This window comes from Eschrichtius robustus, chromosome 10 (assembly GCF_028021215.1).
Source record: "Eschrichtius robustus isolate mEscRob2 chromosome 10, mEscRob2.pri, whole genome shotgun sequence".
Classification (NCBI taxonomy): Eukaryota; Metazoa; Chordata; class Mammalia; order Artiodactyla; family Eschrichtiidae; genus Eschrichtius; species Eschrichtius robustus.
In genome coordinates, this window is record NC_090833.1 from 106,305,221 (window position 1) to 106,330,547 (window position 25,327).

The following is a 25,327-nucleotide window of genomic DNA, read 5'->3' on the forward strand; positions in this document are numbered from 1 at the left end:
CTTGTATCCTCTAAACTTTTGAACAGCAACAAAAAATTTGACCCTATAATTCTAAACTCAGCTGAACTTGAAGGCAACAAAAACTTGCAGATGCTGTGAGTTCCCTGGTGGTCCCGTGGGTAGGGCTTTTTGTTTTCACTGCCGTGGTCCAGGTTCAGTCCCTGGTTGGGGAACTGAGATCTCGGAAGCTGGGCTGCATGGCCAAAAAATAGAAAAGAAAAAATTTGCATATGCAAGAGCCAAGAAAGAGTGCCACACATACGCTCAACTTAAGTTACTTGGAGATTGTCTTCGTCCATTCAGGCTGCTGTAACAAAATATCACAGACTTGTTGGTTTATAACCACCAGAAATTTATTTCTCACAGTTCTGGAGGCTGGAAGTCTGAGATTAGGGTGTCAGCATGGTTGGGTGAGACCTCTTCCAGGTCTCAGACTTGTCGTCCCTGGATGCTCGCATGGAAGAGGTTCGTGGCTCTGTAGGATCTCTTTTGTAACAGCAGTAATCTCATCATGAGTGCTCCATGCTCATCACCTAATCATCCCCCAAAGCCTCATCTACCAATACCATCACCTTTGGGGGTTGGGATTTCAACATATGAATTTGTGGGGGGGCGGGGAACAGAAGCATTTTACTCTAAACAACCTAAAGATCCATCTAAATAATGCAGAAATAAGGAAGTAATGCTATAAAAAGATTAGCGGTAAATCAGAAACCAATTAGACATGACTACATACAGCTAATTATTTTAAATATAGCTGCAAAATAGCATGCACCAGTAATTTTTGAAAAAGCAGATAAATACTATAAAAATTATTGATTAACTATAAAATTATGCAGTGAAACTGCCAGGTTGTATGAACAAAAACTAGGAAGCAGTTTGAGGAGGAGTCTGAGGATATAGTGATTGATTTTCTCTTAGGTCAATTGATTGATGTTTAGTTAAGGGTATTGATAATTAAGTGTAGGTTCAAGAGATTTTTTTAAAATTAATTAATTTATTATTTTTGGCTGCGTTGGGTCTTCATTGCTGCACGCAGGCTTTCTCTAGTTGTGGCGAGCGGGGGCTACTCTTTGTTGCAGTGCACGGGCTTCTCATTGCGGTGTCTTCTCTTGTTGTGGAGCACGGGCTCTAGGCATGCGGGCTTCAGTAGTTGTGGCTCGCGGGCTCTAGAGTGCAGGCTCAGTAGTTGCAGCGCACGGGCTTAGTTGCTCCGCGGCATGTGGGATGTTCCCGGACCAGGCCTTGAACCCGTGTCCCCTGCATTGGCAGGCAGATTCTGAACCACTGCGCCACCACGGAAGCCCCCAAGAGATTTTTTTTTTTTTAAGTGTCAAAGCAGTCACGAGTAGAGTGGACTTTTTTGTTTTTTTAACTAAAATGAAAAAAATTAAGGTATAATTTACGTACATAAAATTTACCTTTTTTTAGTGCATAAATCTGTGAATTTTGACGAACTCATTTAGCTGTGCAACTATCACCACAATCAAAATGTAGAATACTTTTATCACCTGCAAAAGTTTTCCTGGGCTCCTTTGTAGTCAGCTCCCTTTTCAACCCCAGCACTTGGCAACCACTGGTCTGTGTTCCTCCCCTGTACTTTTCACCTTTTCCAGAATGTTCTATAAATGGAATCATACAGTATGTATGTACCCTATTGAGTCTGGCTTCTTTCACTTGATATAACTGTATGTGAGATTCATCATGTTGTAACAGTAGTTGCTCCTTTTCACTGCTGAGGAGAATTCCAGTATACAGATGTAACACAGCTTGTTTATTCATTCTCTTGTTGAAGGACATTTGGGTTGTTTCCAGTTTTTGACAAATACAATTAAAACCTCTCTATCTGTACAGAGAATTACCTTATTATATTGCCAGAAGGGGGAAAAGGAAAGCAGAGTCCACACAGCAAGAGAGAAAACCAAACAAGGAAAATAGAAAGCACAAAGTAAGATGATAAAAATGAGATGCAACTATTTGTAACAATAGCAATATTGTTAAACTTTCCATTAAATGACGGAGACTTGAGAGGAAAAATATGGCACCAAGTTTAGGCAACTAAATTTTCCCTTCCTGAAATTTCTTGAAAGGGCCAAAGAACTATCAGGATAGAGGCAACCTAGAATCAGCCCTATTTGTTAGGGAGCTTTGTCAACCACACCCCCCCCCCCCACCCCGTTTGGCACATTTTCATATATCACGTATTCTATTCACACACATCACACTCCAAATTACTTTCCCAACCCACCATCTGCTGCAGAGGAAATTTTTCACAGTATCAGAGCATAGTATAAATAAGGAGAAAAAACAAAGATTCGTCTACAGTGGTGTTCAGACAGGACCTGACTGAAGGATGCTGCCAGGAATGCTCTTGGCTCCCTTTTTTTTTTTTTTTTTTTTTGCTCCCTTTTGAGGAGATTTAATGAAGGGATTTAATGATTTAATGAAGTCATAATTTAGGGAAGTAGAGACTAACCAACACAAGTCCTCTTTTGTCGCTGTTGAGCAGTCCTCTCAGGAAGGCCTGTACCAAGAAGCCCGTTGAAACTGAGTCCACCTAAAATTGAGTTCCCCTACTGAGTTTATGATTAACCTTTCTATCCAAAACTTTATTTGCTTTCCTGTCCTGCCCCCTGTTCCCCTCAGGATTGCAGGGTATCAAAGAAAAGGGGGATTTAAAACTGAGCAGGACCCTGTGGGGCCTTCCCAGGTACAGAAGCTCCTCTGTGTCCCCTGTTTTTGTTTGTAGAAAAAGGCTTTAGTCTCCTAGGCCTTCCCTAAGTTCCAAAGAGCAGAGACTCAAGCAGTTCCTAGTTAAGGAAGTAAGGGAATGCAGAAACAGAGGAAAAGCAGTCAAGAAACAATAGTTCAGTGATAAAACAGTGTTCTAATTCCTCCTCAAGGGATATACAAAACAATCAGACACACATCTTTTTCTGCAGTAACTAAGACCCCCACCCTGGTGGAGGATGGTGACTGTGTGCTGACCACAAGCCTGTAGATCCCAGACTGGCTGGAACCAGAGACTGAGGATTAAGATTCGTGAAACACCACCCAGTTACCTCACCACCAACCAATCAGAAGAAAGTCATGCCCTCTGTAACCCTCACCCCAAATATTGCTTTCAAAAGCCCTTCCCTAAAACACATCTGGGAGTTTGGAACTTTTGAGCATGAGCTGCCTGTTCTCCTTGCTTGGTGCCTGCAATAAACGCTGCACTTTCCTTCACCAGAACCCAGTGTCAGTAGATTGGCTCTGCTGAGCAGCAGGCGAGCAGACCCAAGTTTGGTTCGGTATCACCGTGGTTACAGGGGGCCATGCCTGATGTCAGCCTCTGGTTGTGGGGCTCCTCTTTGCAAGGAGCCCCAGGAGGGACCTGGGCAGGTCCTGTCACACACTAGGTTGAGTTGGTTAAGCTTTAAATTATGCAGAATAGGTTGAGGTGTATAATCTCTGAAAAGGTGAAACCATGGAAGGCTGGGATAATTGGGGATGAGCCTGCGGTTGAATTGGCCTTTTGTAAACTTAATTTATGGATAGGATTTGGTCCAATGGAGTAAAGCAGAGAGGGCCATTCAAGCAAGGGGATTATAAGAGAAGACTCAGATAGAACTGAGCTTCGAAAGTTCTTAAATCACATGCATCAGTAGAAAATAGAGAACTATCAGAAGATTTTTGAACTGGGGAATAAGATGTTATAAGTAGTGTTAAAAAGTATTAGAGTGGCACAATTATACAAAGTAGTGTTATAATACCAGTAATAGCTAGTTTTTCCCCTGGTAAGTGTTTTATTATTCAATCTGCACAGTAGCCCTATGATGTAATTATTATTATCTGTCCCTGTTGAAAAACAGAATCTAACAAAGTAAATTTAAGATCTAATTGGCTTTATTAGGTGATTCATGAATCCTGCAGCATCCCACGTAGCAACTAGAAGGGTGCGCTAAAAGGTTGTGTGAAATGGAAGGTTTTTATAGGAAGAAGGGTAGGGCAAGGGAGCTACTAGCAAAAGGAAAGAAAGGATTATTTTTTAGGCCAGGATTTCTTTTGTGGGAGGATGAGAACAGGAAGGGTTTTACCATGTGGATTGCCTCTTCTTCCTCTGGAGGATGGATAGGGTGCACTTGTCAGATGACCTCATTGGTGCTGACCAGAAAATTCCAGATTGGTTGATTAAGATTACATTTCTGGTGTTAGGTTAAATCTAGGTTTCGTATCTTGGGCTTTAGCACAAGTGACGCCATTTTGGGCCTGTGGTTTTTAACATCCCGTTTTGCACAAGAGGAGAGACTGCAGGCAGGGTGATCAGTTAAGGTACAAAGGTAGTAGTCTGAGTTCTAGATCGTGAAGGAAAGACTAAAACTGTAGGACTGGAAATGGAGAGCAACAAGTCTAAGATGACTCTATGGGTGTCAAGCCTAAGTGACTCAAAAGAGCAAAGTCACCAAGCATCTCTCTTTGTTTTTACTCCTTATCTGTACTGTACTGTAGGTCACGGCTTATTGATTAATTGGTTATACTGAAATTAAGTATAATGTACTAGTGTGGAAGACCAGGAAATATGTTTTTCACTAGCTTTAGCGTGAGTTCTAGTTTTATTTTTTATTTTTTTTATTTTTTGGCTGCACCGCATGTGGCATGCAGGATCTTAGTTCCCTGACCAGGGATTGAACCTGTGCCCCCTGTAGTGGAAGCATGGAGTCTTAACCACTGGAGCACCAGAGAAGTCCCTGATTTCTATTTTTAAATGCCAGAAAACAAGCAAGGCTAGATTTCTGGTTGGAAAAATGTTATTATGCTATGAACATTTAGATTGTGCTGTAAGTTAGGTTCTGTTTTTTGAGCAATATTTTCTTTTTATGAACATTCATGCCTAAAATATTTTAATGCTTTGGGGATAACTCGAGAGGCGTTTTGAATTTGCCTGCTACTTTACTTTTGATTATTTTCGAATGTATGTGAAAAAAAGTGGAATTCTGGTGAATTTTTTAAAAGGTAAAGTGTTTATGGTGATACACAATCAAATTTAGATTTTTCATTTGTTCTTAAGTTAAGTCATAGAAATATTGTATTTACCTTTCTAGAGACTAGAGGAAGAAATGAGATTGAAAGGACATTTCCATATCTTTGCATTGAATTGACTCCAGCTAATTGTATTGTGTAAAGAAATTTTTATTTGGTTGCTAAAATAAATATATTAAGAAGGTAAACAAGTCAGAAACCTAGCTCCTCAGGTTCATAGGCCTGATGCTTGCTTGCTTATTTGATTCATTCATTCATTCCAGAAATGGTAATTGCATTTGTTTTTTAATCCTCCATTGTTTTCATTGTTTACCTTAGAAGTACAGTTCAATACAGGGTGAAATTTATTATAAAGACTACTTATGTGGCCTTTGGAAAAAGCTATTCCAGCTTGCTCATCCCAGACTGAATCTAACTAGCTGTATGGTCTTGGGTTCTTAGTTTTCTTGTAAGTGGAAAGAGCAGTGGTATCTAGAATTTCCATTAAAGTCATCCAGTTTTAAAGGTTTCTAAAAAAATTTTTTTAAAGATGAGTTTTGTGGAACTCACCAGTGTTGTTTTGTGGTACCAAAAGGCATTTGTGTTGACAATGATTGAAAATGAATATGAATACCTAGATTTAAGTCTCAGCTCTACCACTTAACTAACGTAGTGGTAATAAAGTTAGTTAACGTTTACCCAGGATTTACTATGTACCAGGCACACAAATTTAAGTGCTTTACCTTTATAATCCCTTCATGCTCACAAGAACCCTGTATGTGAATTGCTATAATTGTACCCATTTTACAGGTGAGGAAATTGGGGCATCAAGAATTTAAATTACCTCCAATAAGAATCAGTAAATACAGAGCCAGTGTTTGGACACAGGTAGTCTGAGACCAGAGCTGGTATGATTAGCAGAAGTGTAATCCTGTCGACCCCTTAATCGCTCAGAGATTGCTTTTTTAAATCTGTAAAATGAGGCCCATGTTTACTCTTTCTTCTTTGCTGGTTTGTGTGAGGCTCAAATAAGTAATGCAGAGGTTCTTGAAGTGTTGACCTGAATGAGCAGTGTCATTCCTACTTGGGAACGTGTTCAAATGCAAATTCTGGGGCCCCATTCCTAACCTTCTGACTCAGAAACTCTAAAGTTGGGGCCCAGCAATCTTGTGTTTTAACAAGCCCTCCTGGTGATTCTGATGCATGCTAACATTTGTGAACCGCTGAAATATTAAATGTTGAATTCATAAAAGAATATTTACAACACTTGTATAAAAAGAAACTAACAAACCCCCACCCCCCCCACCGTGTATCCCCATCTAATGAATTGCAAAAAAAAGTTCTCTGTAATAGCCGCACACTCATGCTTCTCCCTAATAGTCGGACACCGCAGCCCCACCCTGGAAGTAAAAGTACTCTGAAATGAGTGTATTTTATTTTCATAATTTTTTCCTATAGTTTTACCACATATATATGTATATTTTAAAAACCTAATTCATTTAGTTTTCCAAGATTTTGAATTTTATCTAAAGGTATCTGTGTATATCTCTCCTGTATTTTTAAAAAACTTGCTCAACATTTTGTTAGTGGTATGTGTGCAAAGAATGTATTCATTTCCCTGCTGTATTCTATGTTTGAATGTAACATAACTTATTTCCCCATTTTCCTTTCAATGGACATTGGGTTGGTTCCAGTTTTTGCTACTACAAACACTGCTACTATGAACATTCTTATATATTTCTTGGTACACTTGTGCAAGAGTTTCTCTGGGGCACTGGTTTTCAAATTGTTTGACCTGAAATCTATAGGAAGAAATGCACTTTACATCATAATCTAGCAATTTCAGCTTGCTTGTTATAGTATAGAGAAATACAGTGGACTTTTTTTTTTTGTATATTGACCAAAATTGGGTCCTAAAACCTCCTTAACCTCGCTCATTAGTTCTAATAGCTTTTGTAAATGCCTTAAAATTTTCTGTATAGATGACCAAATCATTTGCTAATAAACACAGCTTTATGACATTCTTTCCAATTAGTAAGCTTTTAATTTCTTTTTCTTGCATCATAGCACTAGTTAAAACCACATTAAAATGTAGACTAGAGAGCAGATATCCTTGCCATGTTCCCAGTATTAGGGAAGCACATTTAATATTTGACAATTCAGTATGTTTGCTATAGGTGCATCATGTACGCTTTTTATCAGATTAAAGATACTCATAATTTGCTGACACTTTTTATCATCAGTGGGTATCAGATTTTATCAAATGCCTTTTTTGCATATATAGAGATGATCATATTTTTTCTCTCTTTTTATCTTAATGTGGTGGATTACATTGATTTTTTTAATGGTCCTGGAGCTGTTTAGGGGTGTGTTGTTCAGTTTCCAAATACCTTGGGATTTTCTAAATGTCTTTCTGTTATTGATTTTTAATTTAATTCCATTGTAGTCAAAGAACATGCTTTGTATGATTTGAATACTTTTCAGTTAACTGGGACTTTTTCTGTTACCTGATCTGCATCATTTCTGGGTCTTTTTCTATTGATTGCTTTTTCTCCTAACTATAGGTGATTATTTTCCTTCTTCCTTGCGTGTCTTAATAATCATGAACTGAGTGTCAGACGTTGTAAATTTTATCATGTTGGGAGTTTGAGCCTTGTTCTGGGATGGAGTTGAATTATGAGGAAACTTTCATTCTCTCCAGGTTTGCATTTGATCTTTATTAGTTGGGATCAGCACAGCCCGTAGTCTGGGGCCAGTTTGGTTGCATTACCAAGGCAATACTCTTCTGAGTACTCAAGCCAGTGGCCACATACCATTAGGTTTCTTGGCTCTGGTTGTGGAGAATGTGAACTGTTCCCAGCTCTATGTGAGGCTTGGGAGTGGCTCCTCCTCCTGTTCTTTCCCAGTGGTTCTTTTCCTTGCCCTCGGGAATTTTCTTTACATGCATGGGCTGATCAGTAATCAGCTTAAGCTAGTAGGGAAACTTATGCAGCCCTCACCTCTCTGATTCTCTGCTCTGTATGTTCTAGTCACCTTGACTTCCCTGAATTCTCAACTCTTTTCCCTCACCTTAGGGTGACTCCTGGGGCTCTGTTTCGGCTTCTCCTCCCTGTACTTTTGCCTGGTGATGCAACTGTAGATTTCCCTCATCTGTTTCCCTTCTCTCAGGCGTCACCCTCCTGTGTTGTATGCTGTTCAGTGTCTGAAAACCACTGTCACATTTTTGTCCATTTTTTAGATGTTCAAGATCATAGCTCATCTGATCCCTGACCCCTGTGGTCCACTTTGGCCACAAGTCTAAATGAATATGTATTGTTAAGTTGAATAGAGAGAAAAATACTCCAAATTCATACTGAATTTCCATTGCAAATCGATTAGCCCAGAGTTATGTATCTTTTTGATTTCATACTTCTCTTTTCTGTTATGGTGAAGAACCTTCCAGAGACATTACCAATACTTACGCATTTTTATGTTTCTTCTTATTTTATTCTTACAGCAACCCTGAGGTAGGCAAAATACCAGGTTACAAATGTGACTTTATTGATAAGGAAACTGAAGCCCAAAAGATTAAATGACTTTCCTGAGAGTCCACAATGGTAGGTTTTTGGCCAAGCTGCAGAAAGTACCTTCAGTAGCCTGACTGTAATTTGGTGTCCCCTTGGTCTGGTACACTCCGGGCTTCCATTTCTTCATTTATGAAACAAGGAGGTTTCCCAGATCTCAGCGTCTGGCCTTTTCCTCAGTTCTCTGCTTTTCCGATTCACTCTTCGCTCCCAGCCACATGTACACATTCTGTTTTCTCATGATACTTTCAGTAGGACGTGACTCTGGTGTACATAATATGGGAGAAGCTGTTCTAAGACCCTCCTGAACATGCCCCGGGGGCTAAGGGCGACCGACTGAGCTTGTTCTGGGACAGGCCCTGTGGAGACAGACATAACAGCTGCTGCCTTTGTATTTGCATTTTCAGATTGGTGATGTTAAATTAATGGGTTTTCCAGCCTGGTAGGGAATCATTCATTTTCTCAGTTTATCTGTGCTTTGTCTCAAATTTCATGTACATATGGAGAAAATCATCACTAACATTTTTGACTGTCATTTCAAAGTGCTTGTTCTAGAGTCTGCAATAATCGGTGGCTTTTATCTTTTCTTTTCTTTTTTTTTTTTTTGGCCTCACCACCACATGTGGGATCTTAGTTCCCCGACCAGGGATCGAACCTGAACCTCCTGCAGTGGGAGCGCGGATGCTTAACCACTGGACCACCAGGGAAGTCCCGGCTTTTTAGATTCTCTATTCCTCAATTATGATTTCTGTCCATAGGGTAGATGCCGCAAACTCAGCCCCATCTTAGATCTGACCATTTTTATCTTAGATCTGTCTCATTTTTATTTAATAAGAATGCATACCAAGAAGAACCTGATAATAATACCTTATTTGATTAGGGGAAGGTGTTCTGGACTTGTTAGTAAGTTAATTGTTTTACTTCCTCATTAAAACCCTGCCATAGTTGCCCTCTGATTTTTTTCTCTTTTACTTTTCCTTAACAAGAAAGAGATCAGTTGAAAAGAATAGAAGCTAGTAGAAGTATAAGCATGGTAACATTAGAATGTGTACTTTCAGTGTTATACCCAGATTGAGAGTGCTATAGCGAGTCTGTGATTGAGGCATCCTTGGTATTCTGAATAACACCCTGACTCCTCTGTTGAATCACTGCAGAAATGCTTGGAAGGGGCAGCAAGAAAGTGGTTAAAATACTGAACTATTCCCCGATTCTCGTGCTGTTTCTAAAGGGAGCTTTGTACTTAGCTGCCTGCAATTAAATGCATTTGCTGTCCTTAAGGACACCTGCCCTTCGTTGCCCAACTTTACCTTGTTAGGACTGTTGAGGCTAGCTTGTTCCGTTACCTGTACAGACCTTCCTGATCTCCAGTTTTCATTGAATGACTTCCACTATCCTGTTGGTGAGGGCAGCTGTGTCCATCTTTGAGGATGTGCCTGCCACCATGCCCGAAGTGGGAAGCCAGACAGGGCAAGAAAGGGGGAAAGGGAAGGTGACTGCCATTTACCCTGTGTCTACCAGGGCTTGTCATCTTCCTAGAGGCTCTGCTACATTCTCCTCTTTGGAAGAATATACTGGTGCCTCCATTTCTTACATAGACACACTGTGGGGAAACTCCTGGTGTTTGTAGAACAAAGACTTTCTATTCTGCAATTTTGAGTTGCCTTGTTTTAGCTTTACATGTTTCATGTAAATTTAATTTCATATTAATTTAAATGAGATGGCTTGGAGGTAATCCTTTGGTACCAGTGAGGAAATAAATAAACCATAGTTGAGTTTATATCTGTGAAATATCTCTCCCATTAAAGATATATTTATCTGTTCTAGCCACGGATAGATATAATCCTTAAAATAGAGATTTCTAAAGAATAACCAATGAACCGGTCATTAAATCTCCTAACTGGTCATTAAATTCTCCTAAAGGTCTAGAAAATGAAGTTAAGAATCCTGTAAGAGTTGCTCCTGTGGAGGACTGTTGGTGACAAGTAGAAGCTGTTGTCCTTATCTGACAGCCCCTGACCTGGATGACCAGTCTGGAGCCTAATTGGAATGACCAGCATAAAACCACATTTTTTTTAAACTCCTGGGGTCATACTTCCTGTTGAATCTGATTGTCTCATCCTTGTAGTAGACTGGAATTAAAGAGCAAAAGAAAAAAGTCCACTTGGCCTTCTAGGACATTATTGCATTGACCCCAGGGTGAAGATAAAGGCACCTTTTTAGTCTTAATAGTTCTAATGGCTGAAAGTAGGCAGATCAAGATAATAATGAAAAAGAGGAAGTTTGATCATCTTGATAACATTCTGAATAGCAGACAACTCAAGTCAGGACCTCGTTCTGTGTTTGCTGTATCTCTCTTTCATAGACGCTACCAAATGCCTAATAGAAAACGTCATGTTTTAGTTATTCTTCAGGGGGTTGTAATTTGAGGATTCATGAAAAAGCCTAATTTATCAGAAAGATTAACTACTAGTAACCCATCGACTTTTCATTGTCAAAATCAATCCTCTTATTGGGGCCTATCAGACTATTCTTATTATTCTGTTGGTTTCTTGTTGCATAATGCTAAGACCTCAAATTTCTTCTCTTTTTTCCTCTCTCATGAAAGTCAGGTTTAAAAGAAAAGGCCAGGCCAAATCAAAGATTTGGTAAAATGCAAACTACGTTACATTTGTAGACATACTGTCTTATCTAGTTGGCTCTGCAAAATTATAGTTTCACGATATAAACAGTAAGCTGCTCAGGGCAGAATTCCAGCAGCTTGTCTTTCCCAACCTTACACATAGCAGCCAGCAAGGCGGTTCATACACAGCGACTCCCTTCTCTTGTTTAATTTCCTCAGACAAAACAAGACATTGCGGTGGTGCCTGCTGATTCGAAACGACACAACTTGTTTCTCTTGCGTCTTATCAGAACCTTGTGAATCAGAGGCTGTTGGAGCCATAGGGGTCCCTTAGAGTCATCTGGTCCATGCCTTGTTTACAGATGGGAAACTGAGGCCCAGACGAACTCATCCAAGGTCATGCATGTGTAACTGATAGAACTGAGTCTGCTTTGTTTAACCCGGAGGGTTTCCTTTACTTCTCCTTTCTCTGTCTTCCTCTGTAACAGTTATTCACATTCTAGGGAGAAAACATGATCCACTGAGCATGTTAATTGTATGCCTGTTTTTGAAATAGCACCAGACGAGCAGACAGCATGATCACTAACCTGTATGGGGGTGGCCAAAGAGTTTGGTTTTAAGTAAAAATAAAAGACATTTTTCATTTTCACCAAGAACTTCATTGAACAATGTATTCACTAACAGAATGAACTTTTTGGCCAACCCAGTATGATAAAGAGTGTTTGGGGAAGTTGGGGTCTCGTTTAATGAGAGGATTCTAAGGCAGACAACATACTGAGAATCTATCAGGTTCTTTTCTTTGCTGCCAGGCTATCCCAGGGCATCCCTTTGGCATCATGGACCAGCCTGGTAAAATGGGATGAATCGGTCTTCACAGGACCGCATCAGAAACAGCTCTGCTGCTGGTAAAGCTGGGCTCCTCGGGGCAAGGTGCTGACCCCTTCTGAGTCTCAGTTTCCTCATTAAATAATATGGTAATTGGCACCCACTCCATACAATTACTGTATTCCATATGGAAGTGAAATCGTAAATTACAACGGAAATGAAGTGGATTAAGGAGGGGGATGGGGAAGGCGTGGTTCTAAAGTGCATTGTTGGCGTAAATAGGTGACATTGTAAGTGACTGGAAATCTTGTTAGTACTTCTGCCCAAAGACATGCAACAGACAGTACAAATGCCCTCTAACTGGTGACTTGTCACTCCAGCGAAAGGCATTGCTGAAGAATGTGTTTCCCTTGTGAAGCTCTTTGAAGGATTGGGTTGGAAAGGCAGATTATCTCGTGTAATTAGCAGAAGAGAGGCCAGAGAAGTGAGTTGATAATCCCTTTCATGAGTGGTGGGGAACCACAGCTGCTGCTTCTGAGGGAAGCAGAAGTACCTTGAAGTTCGGGGAAGAAGTGGTGAATAACTGAATCGATTGGTGGGTTTTATAAAGGCCACTCTTGTGCTTTGAGCACCTTCTTTGGGCCTCATCTAGTGCCTTGGAATGTGAAAGACACAAAGTAATGTGTAACCAGGTCCCCATTCATGAAGGGTTTACCTTCTGATCGGTGGCAGAGGATAACACAAGATTATCTGTGATTTAAAGCCCAAACTGTGTTAAAGGAAAAATTGCGGGACATCGGAGAAAAAAGAGATCCTTGCAGGGTGATAGGGAGTCAGTAATCATTTGTCGAACTGCATTGTGAATGTGAGCTTTACAGTGTGAGGAAGAAACAGATAAGCTGTTGTTCCAGGCAGAGGTAAACCGTGAGCTGAGCACAGAATTTAGGGGAGGTTATGAGTCCTGACTGGAGCAGAGGGTGGAATTTGGCAGATGATGGAGGCAAAGGTGGATAATTAAGGCCAGGATAATTTCGGGAACACTTTGATTGTCAGGCTTGGGAATCTAGGATTTAAGGAAACATAATAGTCTATGGTGTGTGTGTGTGTGCGTGCGTGTGTGTGTGTGTGTGTGTTTACAGCAGTCCTTGGTAGGTGTTTGTAGCTTGGAGCTACAGTGCCAGGTGCTGCCTTTGAGAGCTTCTGCTTACTTTCCTGGTGACTAAGGACGAGGAAGAGGTGAAGCTTGGTGATTACACAACACATTGTGACACAGCAACCTCTATACTTCCTGATTCCATCTGCTGGCGGGGCCAGTGGGAGGAACCAGTTTGGGGGGAGGCAGTGAATGGGGGCTCGAGGGATTCAGGGATGTGAGATCTACATTTTCTATGGAGACCCAGCAGTATACCTACTGGGCAAAACATTTGAATCAAGTAGCAGTTAGACGAAGGAAGTGAACCTCAGTGGATCAGGAGCTGTGGCCTCGTGGCCCACGAAGAAGGCTAGGAACCAGGAACTAACTCCTTCTGAACGCTGCGCAGTTTCTCCTAGCCCACTTCGTCAGCCTGACCTTATTCTGAATTCATATTATCGTCCACAAGCTCAATAGCAAACCAGTTCCAGTATCATCTGCCCAGACTTCTGTGCCAAGACTACAGAAGAGCACATATTTGGGTGATTCTCTGCAACAAGAGAGGCCACTTGAAAAACATGGGGGGCTAGAGGTCTGCTCCTTCCGTCCCGGGATAGATTGACTGTGATGAACCTGCAGTCAGGCTGGTGATCTCGGCGCATCGCAGGCTCAGCAAAGAGCAGTAGCTACCACGATTGGATTGGATACCTTTCTTGCCTTCTTAATGACCCTTGTGGGATCTGGCAGATGGTTTGATGGATTGAGTGACCAGCCTCATGTGCTCATAAGAGCTGCAGAGATGGGGAACATCGTGGGTTCCTTGGATGGTCAGGTCAGTGGTTAGAACCGAATCTCTAAGGCGGTTCTTTTTTCCCTGAAAGGATGCAGCTCACTCATCATGAGAGAGGGCAAGAAATACATCTACCTTAAAAAAAAAAAAAAAAAAAAAGCTTCATCGAAGTCTAATTTATATACCATAAAATCCACCACTTTGGGGCTTCCCTGGTGGCGCAGTGGTTGAGAGTCTGCCTGCCAATGCAGGGGACACGGGTTCGAGCTCTGGTCTGGGAGGATCCCACATGCCGTGGAGCAACTAGGCCCGTGAGCCACAACTACTGAGCCTGCGCGTCTGGAGCCTGTGCTCCGCAACAGGAGAGGCCACGATAGTGAGAGGCCCGCGCACCGCGATGAAGAGTGGCCCCCACTTGCCGCAACTGGAGAAAGCCCTCGCGCAGAAACAAAGACCCAACACAGCCATAAATAAATAAATAAATAAAATTTTTAAAAAAATCCACCACTTTAAGCATATAGTTCATTGATTTTTAGTAAATGTGCAGTGTTACATGACCATCACCACAATCCAATCCAGTTTTAGGATGTTTCCATATCTCTGTAAAGCTTCCTGGTGCCTGTTGTGCTCTGTCGCTATTCCCACCCACAACCCACGAAACAATCAGCTGCCGTATGTCACTGATAGACTTGCCTCTTCTGGACGTCACAAGGAAATGGAAGCCTAACATGTTTTGTGCATGTGACTTTCGTTTCGCATAATGTCTTTGAAGCATCCGTGTTGTAGCATGTGTTCGTACTTCATTCCTTTTTCTTGCTGACTGATATTCCATTGTGTGGACAGACCATATTCTACTTATCCACTGATTCTTCCGTGGATGAACTCTTTCCAGTTTTCAGCTGTTGTGAATAATGCTGCTATATTGGTTTCTTGTGGCTGTCCTGACAAATTACCACAAACTTGGTGACTTAAAACAGGAGGATTTTATTCTCTCGTAGTTCTGAAGGCCAGAGGTCTAAAATCAAGGTGTTGACCGGCTGTGCTCCTTCTAGAGGCTCTAGGGGAGATTCCGTCCTTTGCCTTTTCTAGCTTCTAGTGGTCGTGCCAATCCTTGACTTGAGGTCATGTTACTTCCACCTCTGCCTCCGTCCTCATGTTGCCTTCTCTTCTGTGAGACTCTCAAAACTCCCTGTGTGTCTCTCTCTCATCTGGATACGTGTGACTGTGTTTGGACCACACCCTGAATTTCCAGAATAACTTTCTCTCCATATCCTTAACTAACTCACACTTTTTGCCACCTGAGGAAACATTCACAGATTCCAAAATCTGATGTGGATATCTTTTGGGGGCTATTATTCTGCCTACCACAACAGCTATGAGTATTCACGTGAAGTTTCTGTGTCAGCATGTTTCCATTTCTCTTTGTAGATACCTGGGCGCGGAATTGCTGGGTTGCACGTACATTTCTGTTTAACTTTTTAAGAAACTGCCAAACCGTTTTCTGAAGAGGTTGTGTCATTTTATGTTCCTACTAGCAATGCATGAGGGTTCCAGTTTCTCCACATTCCTGCCAAGTCTGCCTTTTAAAAATTAATAGCCATTCTGGTGGGTGAGAAGTTGTATCTCGTTGCGGTTTTAATTTGCATTTCCCTGATGACTGATGGTTGTTGGACGTCTTTTCTGGTGCTTATTAGTCATCATATATGATTCTCGGTAAAATGTCTCTTCAGAGCTCTTACCTATCTTAAAATGGGATTGCCTTCTTCTTTTGGAGTTACAAGAGGTAGTCTACTGCTTTGTATGATTGTGGTCCGGTCATTGCCAGTCCTAAGGACTGTGGTGATGGAGGTCACCTTGATAAGGAAGGGCTGGGGCACCCCATTTCCCCAGGGTACCTAGAGCTGGGGCGAGGCAGTGTTGTTCTGTTACTGGGGGGGTAGGTGGGACTCACATGTGGTCCGTTGGCCGCCAGTTACTGTGTCAGGGAAGCCGGGAGACGGCTCGCCCCATGCCCTAGAGATCATAAGCTCAATGGTGTTGTAGGCTGATAACTCTTATCACCATGTTAATTAAGGAGTTGTTTCTGTAATAATATATTTACTATATCTCTTCCCGTACTAAACTATTAAAAATCCCTGGTATGGCGACCACATCTGTGTGTTTCAACACTCTATCTCCAGTCTCTAGCACAGTACGTGGTACGTAGTAGGCAACCAACCAATATTTGTTGGATGGAAGTATGACTGTAACATACCAGTAACGGGAGTCCAGGAGGATGCTGTCTGCTTTCCAGTGGGGGATTCACCTGAAATGGTTAAAGAGAGGGTTATTTGTTGGAGGAGTGGTTCACTAACCACTGAATGTGCTCTTTGGTGACTCGTATTTTTTTTTTTTTTTTTTTAATGTGTTTGGCGACTCGTATTTTAACTGCCAACTGATGCCATCATTTCCCTCTTTTATTTCTCCTTTCCAGCGATCTATAACTACAATGCCTCTCAAGATGTGGAGCTGTCCTTGCAGGTTGGAGACACGGTTCACATCCTGGAGATGTATGAGGGTAAGTCTGGATGGCCTTGTGCCAGACACGGAGCAGGGCCCAAACAGTAGAAGTTACTTATTCATAAGGCACTTAGAGCAAATATCAACGTGCTTTTACTTCTGAAGTGATGCTAGTAAAAATCCAGGAAGTGCTCAGGGTATACAGTTTTGGACTGTGGGTGATTTCAAAACAGCCAGCTGAGTGCATGAGCGCAGACATGCCCAGACACCAGAATCAAAATATGTGACTCTGGGGAATTCCCTGGTGCTCCAGTGGTTAAGACTCCGCGCTTCCACTGCAGGGGGCATGGGTTCGATCCCTGGTTGGGGAACTAAGATCCTGCATGCTGCGCCGTGTGGCCAAAAAAACCAAAACCAAAATATGTAACTGCATTTTGTGAGGTTTCAGTGCTGTTATACGTATGCCATCCTATTTAATTCTTATGGCAATCCTCTAAGGGTGGCAGGGCAAGGGTTTGTTTCTAATTAAGAAAAAAATATGTATTATTGATTTTCAAAAATATAGAACTCTTGGGACTTCCCTGGTGGCGCAGCGGTTAAGAATCCACCTGCCAATGCAGGAGACACGGGTTCGAGCCCTGGTCCGGGAAGATCCCACATGCCGCGGAGCAACTAAGCCCGTGTGCCACAACTACTGAGCCTGCGCTCTAGAGCCCGTGAGCCACAACTACTGAGCCCGTGTGCCACAACTACTGAAGCCTGCGCGCCTAGAGCCGGTGCTCCAAAACAAGAGAAGCCGCCGCAATGAGACGCCCACGCACCGCAACGAAGAGTAGCCCCTGCTCACCACAACTAGAGAAAGCCCGCACGCAGCAACGAAGACCCGACACAGCCAAAAATAAATAAATAAATTTATTTAAAAAAAAAATATATAGAACTCTTAAAAAATTACACAAGTTAACCCATGCTCACTTTTTTAACGTAGTTCAGAAAACTGATGTTCCGAGTAAATAAGGTGCCTCATGTCATACAACTAGTGACAGAGCCAAATGAGATGAAGCACTGTTGATTTCCAGTGGCTTCTCATAAAGCAAGACCTTAATACATGAAAGATGCTATCTCTTCATAGGTACTGAAAATAAATAGGAAAAGCATATAATTCAACTCATATTCTAAAAGGCAAAAATATTTATTTCTTTGTAAAATTCTCTCAGATAAAATAATTAAATTAAACCGATAAAAATTCAAAAAAAAAAAAAATATGACTGGATGCAGAAGGGCCTGATGCAGCACTGGCTCCAGAGGAGACATGTGTGCCTCTGGTCTGGCGGGAGCTCGAAGGAAGCCCAGCTGCTGAAGTGGCCCTTTCTTCTCAGCACTAAATGTTCCCAGACTCGGGGAAAAATGAGGGAGAGACTTAATGGTGTTGCTGAGATTCCTTCAGGGAATTAGGTCAGGACGACTCTAGGTCCGGAAAGCCTACTAGTATATTTCCTGCAACTAGGTCGGGCAGGGGAGGGGATCCCAGTTAACCTGTAAGTGGGCTGTCGGGCAGTTACCCAGGGCTCCCGGGTCATCTGAAGAGCACAGGTCATGTTTGCACCCACCCCACCCCAGGCTTCTCGCTCCAACTCAAGCTCTCTAAATCCTAACGGGACTCATCCACATATCCACATTTCTAATCCAAATGCCTAGAGCACAACAAACATGTCTCTAGGCCCCTGACATTGAGGATCAAAGCAAAGAACATTAAGGGTCCGTTGATTCTCTCTGAAGATTGGGGCAGGAATGAGGTGGGAACCTAGGCAGATTTTTCTCATAGGGTGAGGCTTGTTAGGACAAGAACTCTGGATTTGCAGGGTCTGGTCCCCCCATGTAAATGGTTCTGATGATGGCATGGCAAGGGTGGTCGTCTAGAACCTAGTGCGGCTTCCAAGGGCAAGGCAGACAGACACAGGATGGGGAAGAGGAGATGGGAGGTCAGAAGGAAAGGAAGTAGGGCTCGGCCATAGGAAAGCTAAGCCGTCTGCCGCATTGCACAGAAGACTCTGCTTTTACTCTTCCTCCCTTTAGTTTTAGGCAGAGGGCTGGTGGATTGCATTATCCTTCTCCCCTTCACACACTTCAGAGTGTCTTCCTGTAGCTTCCAGGGGCAGGGGAAGGGAGGGAGGGCTGCGTGGACACTTCCCACTCTATTCTTTCTCTTCCATTTTTTTTTTTTAAATAAATTTATTTATTTATTTATTTATTTTATTTTTGGCCACGTTGGGTCTTCATTGCTGTGTGCGGGCTTTCTCTAGTTGCGGCGAGCAGGGGCTACTCTTTGTTGTGGTGCGCGGGCTTCTCATTGCGGTGGCTTCTCTTGTTGCGGAGCACAGGCTCTAGGTGTGTGGGCTTCAGTAGTTGTGGCACGTGGGCTCAGTGGTTGTGGCTCGCGGGCTCTAGAGCGCAGGCTCAGTAGTTGTGGCGCATGGGCTCAGTTGCTCCCCAGCATGTGGAATCTTCCCGGACCAAGGCTTGAACCCGTGTCCCCTGCATTGGCAGGCGGATTCTTAACCACTGCACCACTAGGGAAGCCCCTCTCTTCCATTTTGATTCTCACCATCTTAGGTCCAGCCAAACATTGATTCCATGGCGTCACCAAGACCCTAGGGATAATCTACTTATCTTCTTTTTTTTTATATATAAATTTATTTATTTAATTTATTTATTTTTGGCTGCTTTGGGTCTTTGTTGCTGTGCACAGGCTTTCTCTAGCTGCAGCGAGCAGGGGCTACTGTTGCGGTGTGTGGGCTTCTCATTGTGGTGGCTTCTTTTGTTGTGGAGCATGGCCTCTAGGTGCGTGGGCTTCAGTAGTTGTGGCTCGCGGGCTCTAGAGCGGAGGCTCAGTAGTTGTGGCGCACGGGCTTAGTTGCTCTGCGGCATGTGGGATCTTCCTGGACCAGGGCTTGAACCTGTGTCCCCTGCATTGGCAGGCGGATTCTTAACCACTGCACCACTGGGGAAGTCCTACTTATCTTCTTGAACTCCTTTACATATTGACACCATAGTCTCTTCAAGCCTTACTAGGTCATACAGCTTTGTCTGGGGCCAAATTAATCTACTCTACCTAGTCTTTATGGACACACATTTTTCAATTATACCGGTAAAAGGCACATGTTCAGTTTCTATGGGCTTGAAAATAATGTATATTTTACGATTACTGGGTGCAAAGTTCTATAGATGACAATTAGATTGTGATTTTGTCACTTTTTTTTTTTCAAATTTGCTATATGCTAACCTTCTTTCTGCTTTTTCTGTTGCTGAGAGAACTGTGTTAAATCTTCCACCATGATTGCTGTTTGCGTCAGTTTACAGTGATGTCAGTTTTTTGCTTTCTGTATTCTCAGAACTGTTTTTAGGTGCATACAATTTTAGAATTGTTATATTAGACAATTCCAACTTTTAATTCCTGTTTGTAAAACTTTTTATCATTATCTTCATCTGCAGTAGTGCTTTTTTCCTTAGTCTTTTTTGTCTGAAATTGCAACCAATTCACTGGCAGTGCCAGGGCTTTCCTGACCCCACAAGGCCATCAGAAATGCTGCTTAGCTGCTCAGGAATCTTTTCTTAATTCAGCAGATGCCCCAAGAGGAAAGCAGCCCCCAATGCTGGCCTCATCTTTCTGAGTTTGGTCTTTTTCAGATCTAGACCTGGTAATTCTTTACCATGTTAGCTCGTGTGTGTGTGTGTGTGTGTGTGTGTGTGTGTGTGTGTGTGTGTGTGTTGTATTGTCAGGCTTCTCTAATTGACCTGCAGAGTGTGGGAGGGAAGAGCACAGAGTTGATCTGAAATCAAGCAGATGATACCTTTTAAATACATTTTCAAAATTCTTTTTTTCATTTTTATGTGACCCCAGTGTTTCTTGAAATAGTTGATTGAAACACTTTGTCCTCACATGATTCATATTAATGGTAATTTTAAGTGTGCGTATTATTTTTACTTTACTGAGCAATCTCCCAATCGACCAATGAGCATTCCTAAAAGTAGCACTCCTATGGACCAAGCTAATGTGGTCACCAAGCTTGGTTGAATATAAATGTAAACACACAAACACGTCTGTTTCAAATACCTTCCGGAGCTTGAGTCCAAAAGCCACAGTGCACCTAATATATTACAACTTACACAGCGGTACACTTGCCAGAAGTGCTGGCCCAGTTGACAGTCATACAGAAAACTGTTACTTGATCACTGATCCAGGTGCTGGAGGTCCTGACAGCAAGAAGCCAATTTTCTTGTTAATTGTTACCATAAAATGCTTGGGGGGCCAGCCATAGAATTCTTTCATTTCAAAGAAGGACATCAGGGACTTCCCTGGTGGTCCAGTGGTTAGGATTCCATGCTTCCATGGCAGGGGGCACGGGTTTGATCCCTGGTCAGGAACTAAGATCCCACACGCTACAAGGCGTGGCTGAAAGTAAATAAAATGAATGAATGAATGAATAATAAAATTTAAAAAAGAAGGATGTCAGTGCCCGTTCTGTAAACGTGGACATGTGTCAGGGTGTGAATGGGGAGATTTAGAGCATGAGCTTATTCACTTCATTAACTGCCAAGTGGCAGGTCAGCTTTACAGAGATGATTATACTGGCTTAAGGTTTAAACTAGTGTTTATTTTATGGGATTAATTTTTTTAATGGTGCGTGCATTGCCAGATGCACTGATAGGTACTTCTATCTGCTAAGTACTTTGCGTTCTTGGCTGGGTTCTCAAGTTTCTTGATTATTCAAGGCAGTTCAGGACGCAGTGAGGGCAGGAGGGCTTTGCAGACATTAAACATGATGGAAATGCTGAGTAATAACTTGTGTTCAAGCCCTCCTCCCCCATCTCCTCTTTCCTTTAAAAAAATAAACAAAGTGGAAACACCCACAGTACTGCCAGATGGAATTGAAGGGTGGTGCTGGCACCATTTCATGGCCCTGGCGTGCGGGGCGGGGGTTGTGTCTTTCAGCTTCCTGTCAGCGCTGACTCCAGGGGTCCCACCCCGCCAGACACCCTGCCTTTGAGATATTTGCATACCAGACCTGGGTGGGCTCTTCTGGTGTGGACATGAGTTCACCTTTCTGGAACCTGCACTTCAAAAATTCTTTTCTGCCCACAACAGAATTCCACTGAGGACTCTCCTTTTGCTGTTTCCCGCCCTGTGGTTGAATGAATGATTCCAAAAGTGGTAGCTCCTTGAAGGCCTGCTCCTCCTTCGTTGGCAGGGCCCATGCCTAGCATAGCTCCCAGTATACAGTAGGTGCTCAGCAAGCCTGTTGTATGAGTGAAGATAAATGGGAGACCAGGGCAAGCCTGTGGGAGCAAAGCAAGGTAGTGTGGAGAGTAAGGGGGATGGGGCCACCTCCACAGAACCCCCGATAGTACAGGGCAGGGCTGCTTTTCTCCTTCTATGAGACGCCAGCATTGCCCTGCCCTGTGCAGACCACATGATGGATTTGGTTACCGCGTGGGCTGCTTTTTCCAATAACGGCTTTATTGAGATAGATCTCAAATACCATCCAGTTGACCCAATTCAATAATTATTTACAAAGTACTCTATTCACAAAGTAGGGCAACCATATCACTGTCTACTTTCAGAACATTTTCATTATCCCCAAAAGAAACCCTCTACCCATAAGTGGTTTTTACCCCCCCAGCTCCAGCAGCCACCAACCTAATTTCTGTCTCTGTAGGTCTGCCTATTCTAGACATTTCACGTAAGTGGAATCATGTATCGTGTGGTCCTTTGTGACTGTCTTCTTCTACTTAAAATGATCTTTCGGGGGCTCATCCGTGTTGTAGCATGTGTCAGTACCTCATATCTTTTTATTGCTAAATAATATTCATTGTAGGCCTAGTTCACATTTTATTTATCTATTCATCAGTTGATGGACATTTGGATTGTTTACAATTTTTCGTTATTATCAATAATGCTGCTGCCATGAACTACAAGTTTTTGTGTGGATATATGTTTTCATTTCTCTTGGGTGTATCCTTAGGAGTGGAATTGCTGGATCATATGGTAACTCTGTGTTTAACCTTCTGGGGAACTGCCAGGCTGATTGCTCGAGCTTTGGCTCCAAAACAGGAGACCACAGTGCACATGAGAGAGTTACCATTCCTCATCCCTTATCACCGTTCCTCTCTGTAACCTTGCCCCTGAACGTCATGTGTTACTAAAAATAAGGGAAGGGAGTAGAATTGACTGAGAAGCTGTATATTGCTCATTTTTTATAGACCACCAAAAATTGTTGGCCTTCAGAAACTTTTTCAGGGAACAGAAGTCCTCAAGGACTAAGACAAGTGTCCTTGCCTTTCTTCTTCTTTGGCACTGGCCTGTCTGTAGTCACTGCCATGTCTTTGCTTCTTTAACCAGAAAAGAGTTGGCAGTGAGAAAGTTGTTCTCCGTCTGAGTGTTCTTTCCCACCCCAGATCCATGGGCATGACTGAAAAAGCACTGATACCTGGGGGAGATTCCAGTTGTGGTCATATATTCATTCAACAGGACTCGCTGAGCAAGTATTATGCTCTTCTGTGCCAACTACATTTATTGACCACAAGAGATGTTCTAGGCATTGAGGTCACCTGAGTGACAAAATGGCAAGGTTTCTGCTCTCACAGGGTTTTCATTCAAGAGATAGACAAAACAAGTGAACAAAATATGTGAACAAAAACATTCAGATACTTGTAAGTGCTATGGGGAGAAAAGGATGGTGTTATATAGACCAGAGGCAGATGAAAGTGATGGAGAGCGAAAGGAGAAGGACCACTTTAGTTTGGATGGCTTTGTCCCTATCTTATCTAGGGTAACTGTCCATGGGCAAGACATTTGAACTCTCTTTGTGTCATGGTCATTTCATCTAAAATCGGATCACTCTTTGAATTGAAAGTGATTAAATGAGAATGACTTGAAAAGTAAGGTTTCAGCATCCCTGCTGCCATGAAGCTCTCCTCTCCTGTAATTATCCAAATTCCAGTCACAGGTGATTTCAGGCTCAGGGTTTGTTGTTCCACCAATGGGTACTGGTTTCCTGCCTTTGATTCATATCCATTATTTAACTCATTTTCAGCTCCGTAAACCACTCACAAGCTTAAGAGAGAGGGTGACTGGTGTTAACAGTGATTTCTGGGGGTAAACATAACACAGTTGGCTCCTGTTGGAAATAACAAAATGAGATAATATCTCAAAGGCGTTCCAAGCTCTGCAGAGGCAGGTATAGCATAAAGTTTTATATTATTTCAGTGTAATTTGTTAAAGACCCAGAGGAGAGCACAAATGATTGTATTGGAACCAGAGGAAACAGGCAATCCTGAAAAGTTGAAATAAAAAGGAGCATTTGTCTGTATACAGGAGGTCCCCCAACAGATATATTTCTTCTGTGTGGAATGAGGCCAGTTTTGAAATGCACCTTAATCAAGAAATCCACTACCTTATGATATGAAAGGATATAGACATGGATTATGACTTGGGCTATACATGTTTTGAGTCTCATCTTTATAAAGCAAGCTTTTTTGAGTAAGCACAGAGGGCAGTATTATGATGGGTAGGTAAAGTTACATGGCACTAAATTTTAGCTCCGTAGCTGACAAAACTTTCTAACAGAGGCATAAAAAAGAAGAGAGTGTATTTGAGGAGTTTTTTCCAAGAAGAGGCTTAATAGGTATCTTTCTGAGATGTGGTATTAAGAACCCTCCATTGGAAAAGGGAACCCTCCTACACTGTTAGTGGAAATGTAAATTGGGGCAGCCACTATGGAAAACAGTATGGAGGTTCCTCAAAAAACTAAAAATAGAACTACCATATGACCCAGCAATTCCACTCCTGGGCATATATCCAGACAAAACTATAATTCAGAGAGATACACGCACCCTTATGTTCATAGGAGCACTATTTACAATAGCCAAGGAATGGAAGCAACCTAAATGTCCATCGACAGAGGAATGGATAAAGAAGACGTGGTACATATATACTATGGAATACTGCTCAGCCATAAAAAAAGAATGAAATAATGCCATTTGCAGCAACATGGATGGACCTAGAGGTTATCATACGAAGTGAAGTAAGTCAGAAAGACAAAGACAAATACCATAGGATATCACTTATATGTGGCATCTAAAATACGACACAAATGAACATATCTACAAAACAAAAACAGACTCACAAATACAGAGAACAGACTTGTGGTTGCCAAGGGGGAGGGGAGTGGGGGGTGGAAGGATTGGGAGTTTGGGGTTAGCAGATGCAGACTATTATATATAGAATGGATAAACAACAAGGTCCTACTGTAGAGCACAGGGGACTATATTCAATATCCTGTGATAAACCATAATGGGAAAGAATATGAAAAAAGAATTTATATGTGTATAACTTTACAGCAGAAATTAACACAACATTGTAAATCAACTATACTTCAATAAAATTAAAACAGAAAAAGAACCCTCCATTGGATCACATGATACAGTAAGGTCCTATCAAACCTTTTCAAAACGTCTGATTTGAGAAGTTGTATTGTCACCTCCTGCTATCCTGTGCAACAGTGAGTCAGCCTGGCAGTCTTGTCTTCCCTTTATTGTTCCTCTTTTCTATTCACTTCCTTCTCTCTTTGATCAGCCATGCCCAATGACCATAAAACTAGTGAGAGACAAAATCAAAGTTGATTTAAAGAAGTCAGTTCTTAACACCATGTGTAAAAGTTTACTGGGTTTAAACTGAAATAAGGCATTCAATGTATTTGTAACTTTCATTTACTTTTGTTACCCCATTAGTCAAGATAATTGAAACTTTATTGTAATTCAGAATCCATAACCTCACCGTGTTCTAGTTAGAAAAACAACTGCCTTTCTCAAGCGTAAATGGCAGTGAGCCCAACAGCTTG

At 42.1% G+C, this 25,327-nt stretch overlaps 1 protein-coding gene across 1 annotated transcript in view; it reads left to right on the forward strand.

The window, feature by feature from the left end:
- Window positions 1–25,327, forward strand: part of DOCK5 (dedicator of cytokinesis 5) — a 215,571-nt gene that overhangs the window by 42,087 nt on the left and 148,157 nt on the right. The window contains exon 2 of the mRNA XM_068552741.1: window positions 16,405–16,488. Within this exon, the coding sequence (XP_068408842.1) occupies window positions 16,405–16,488 (84 nt within the window). The remainder of the gene's footprint in view (window positions 1–16,404; window positions 16,489–25,327) is intronic.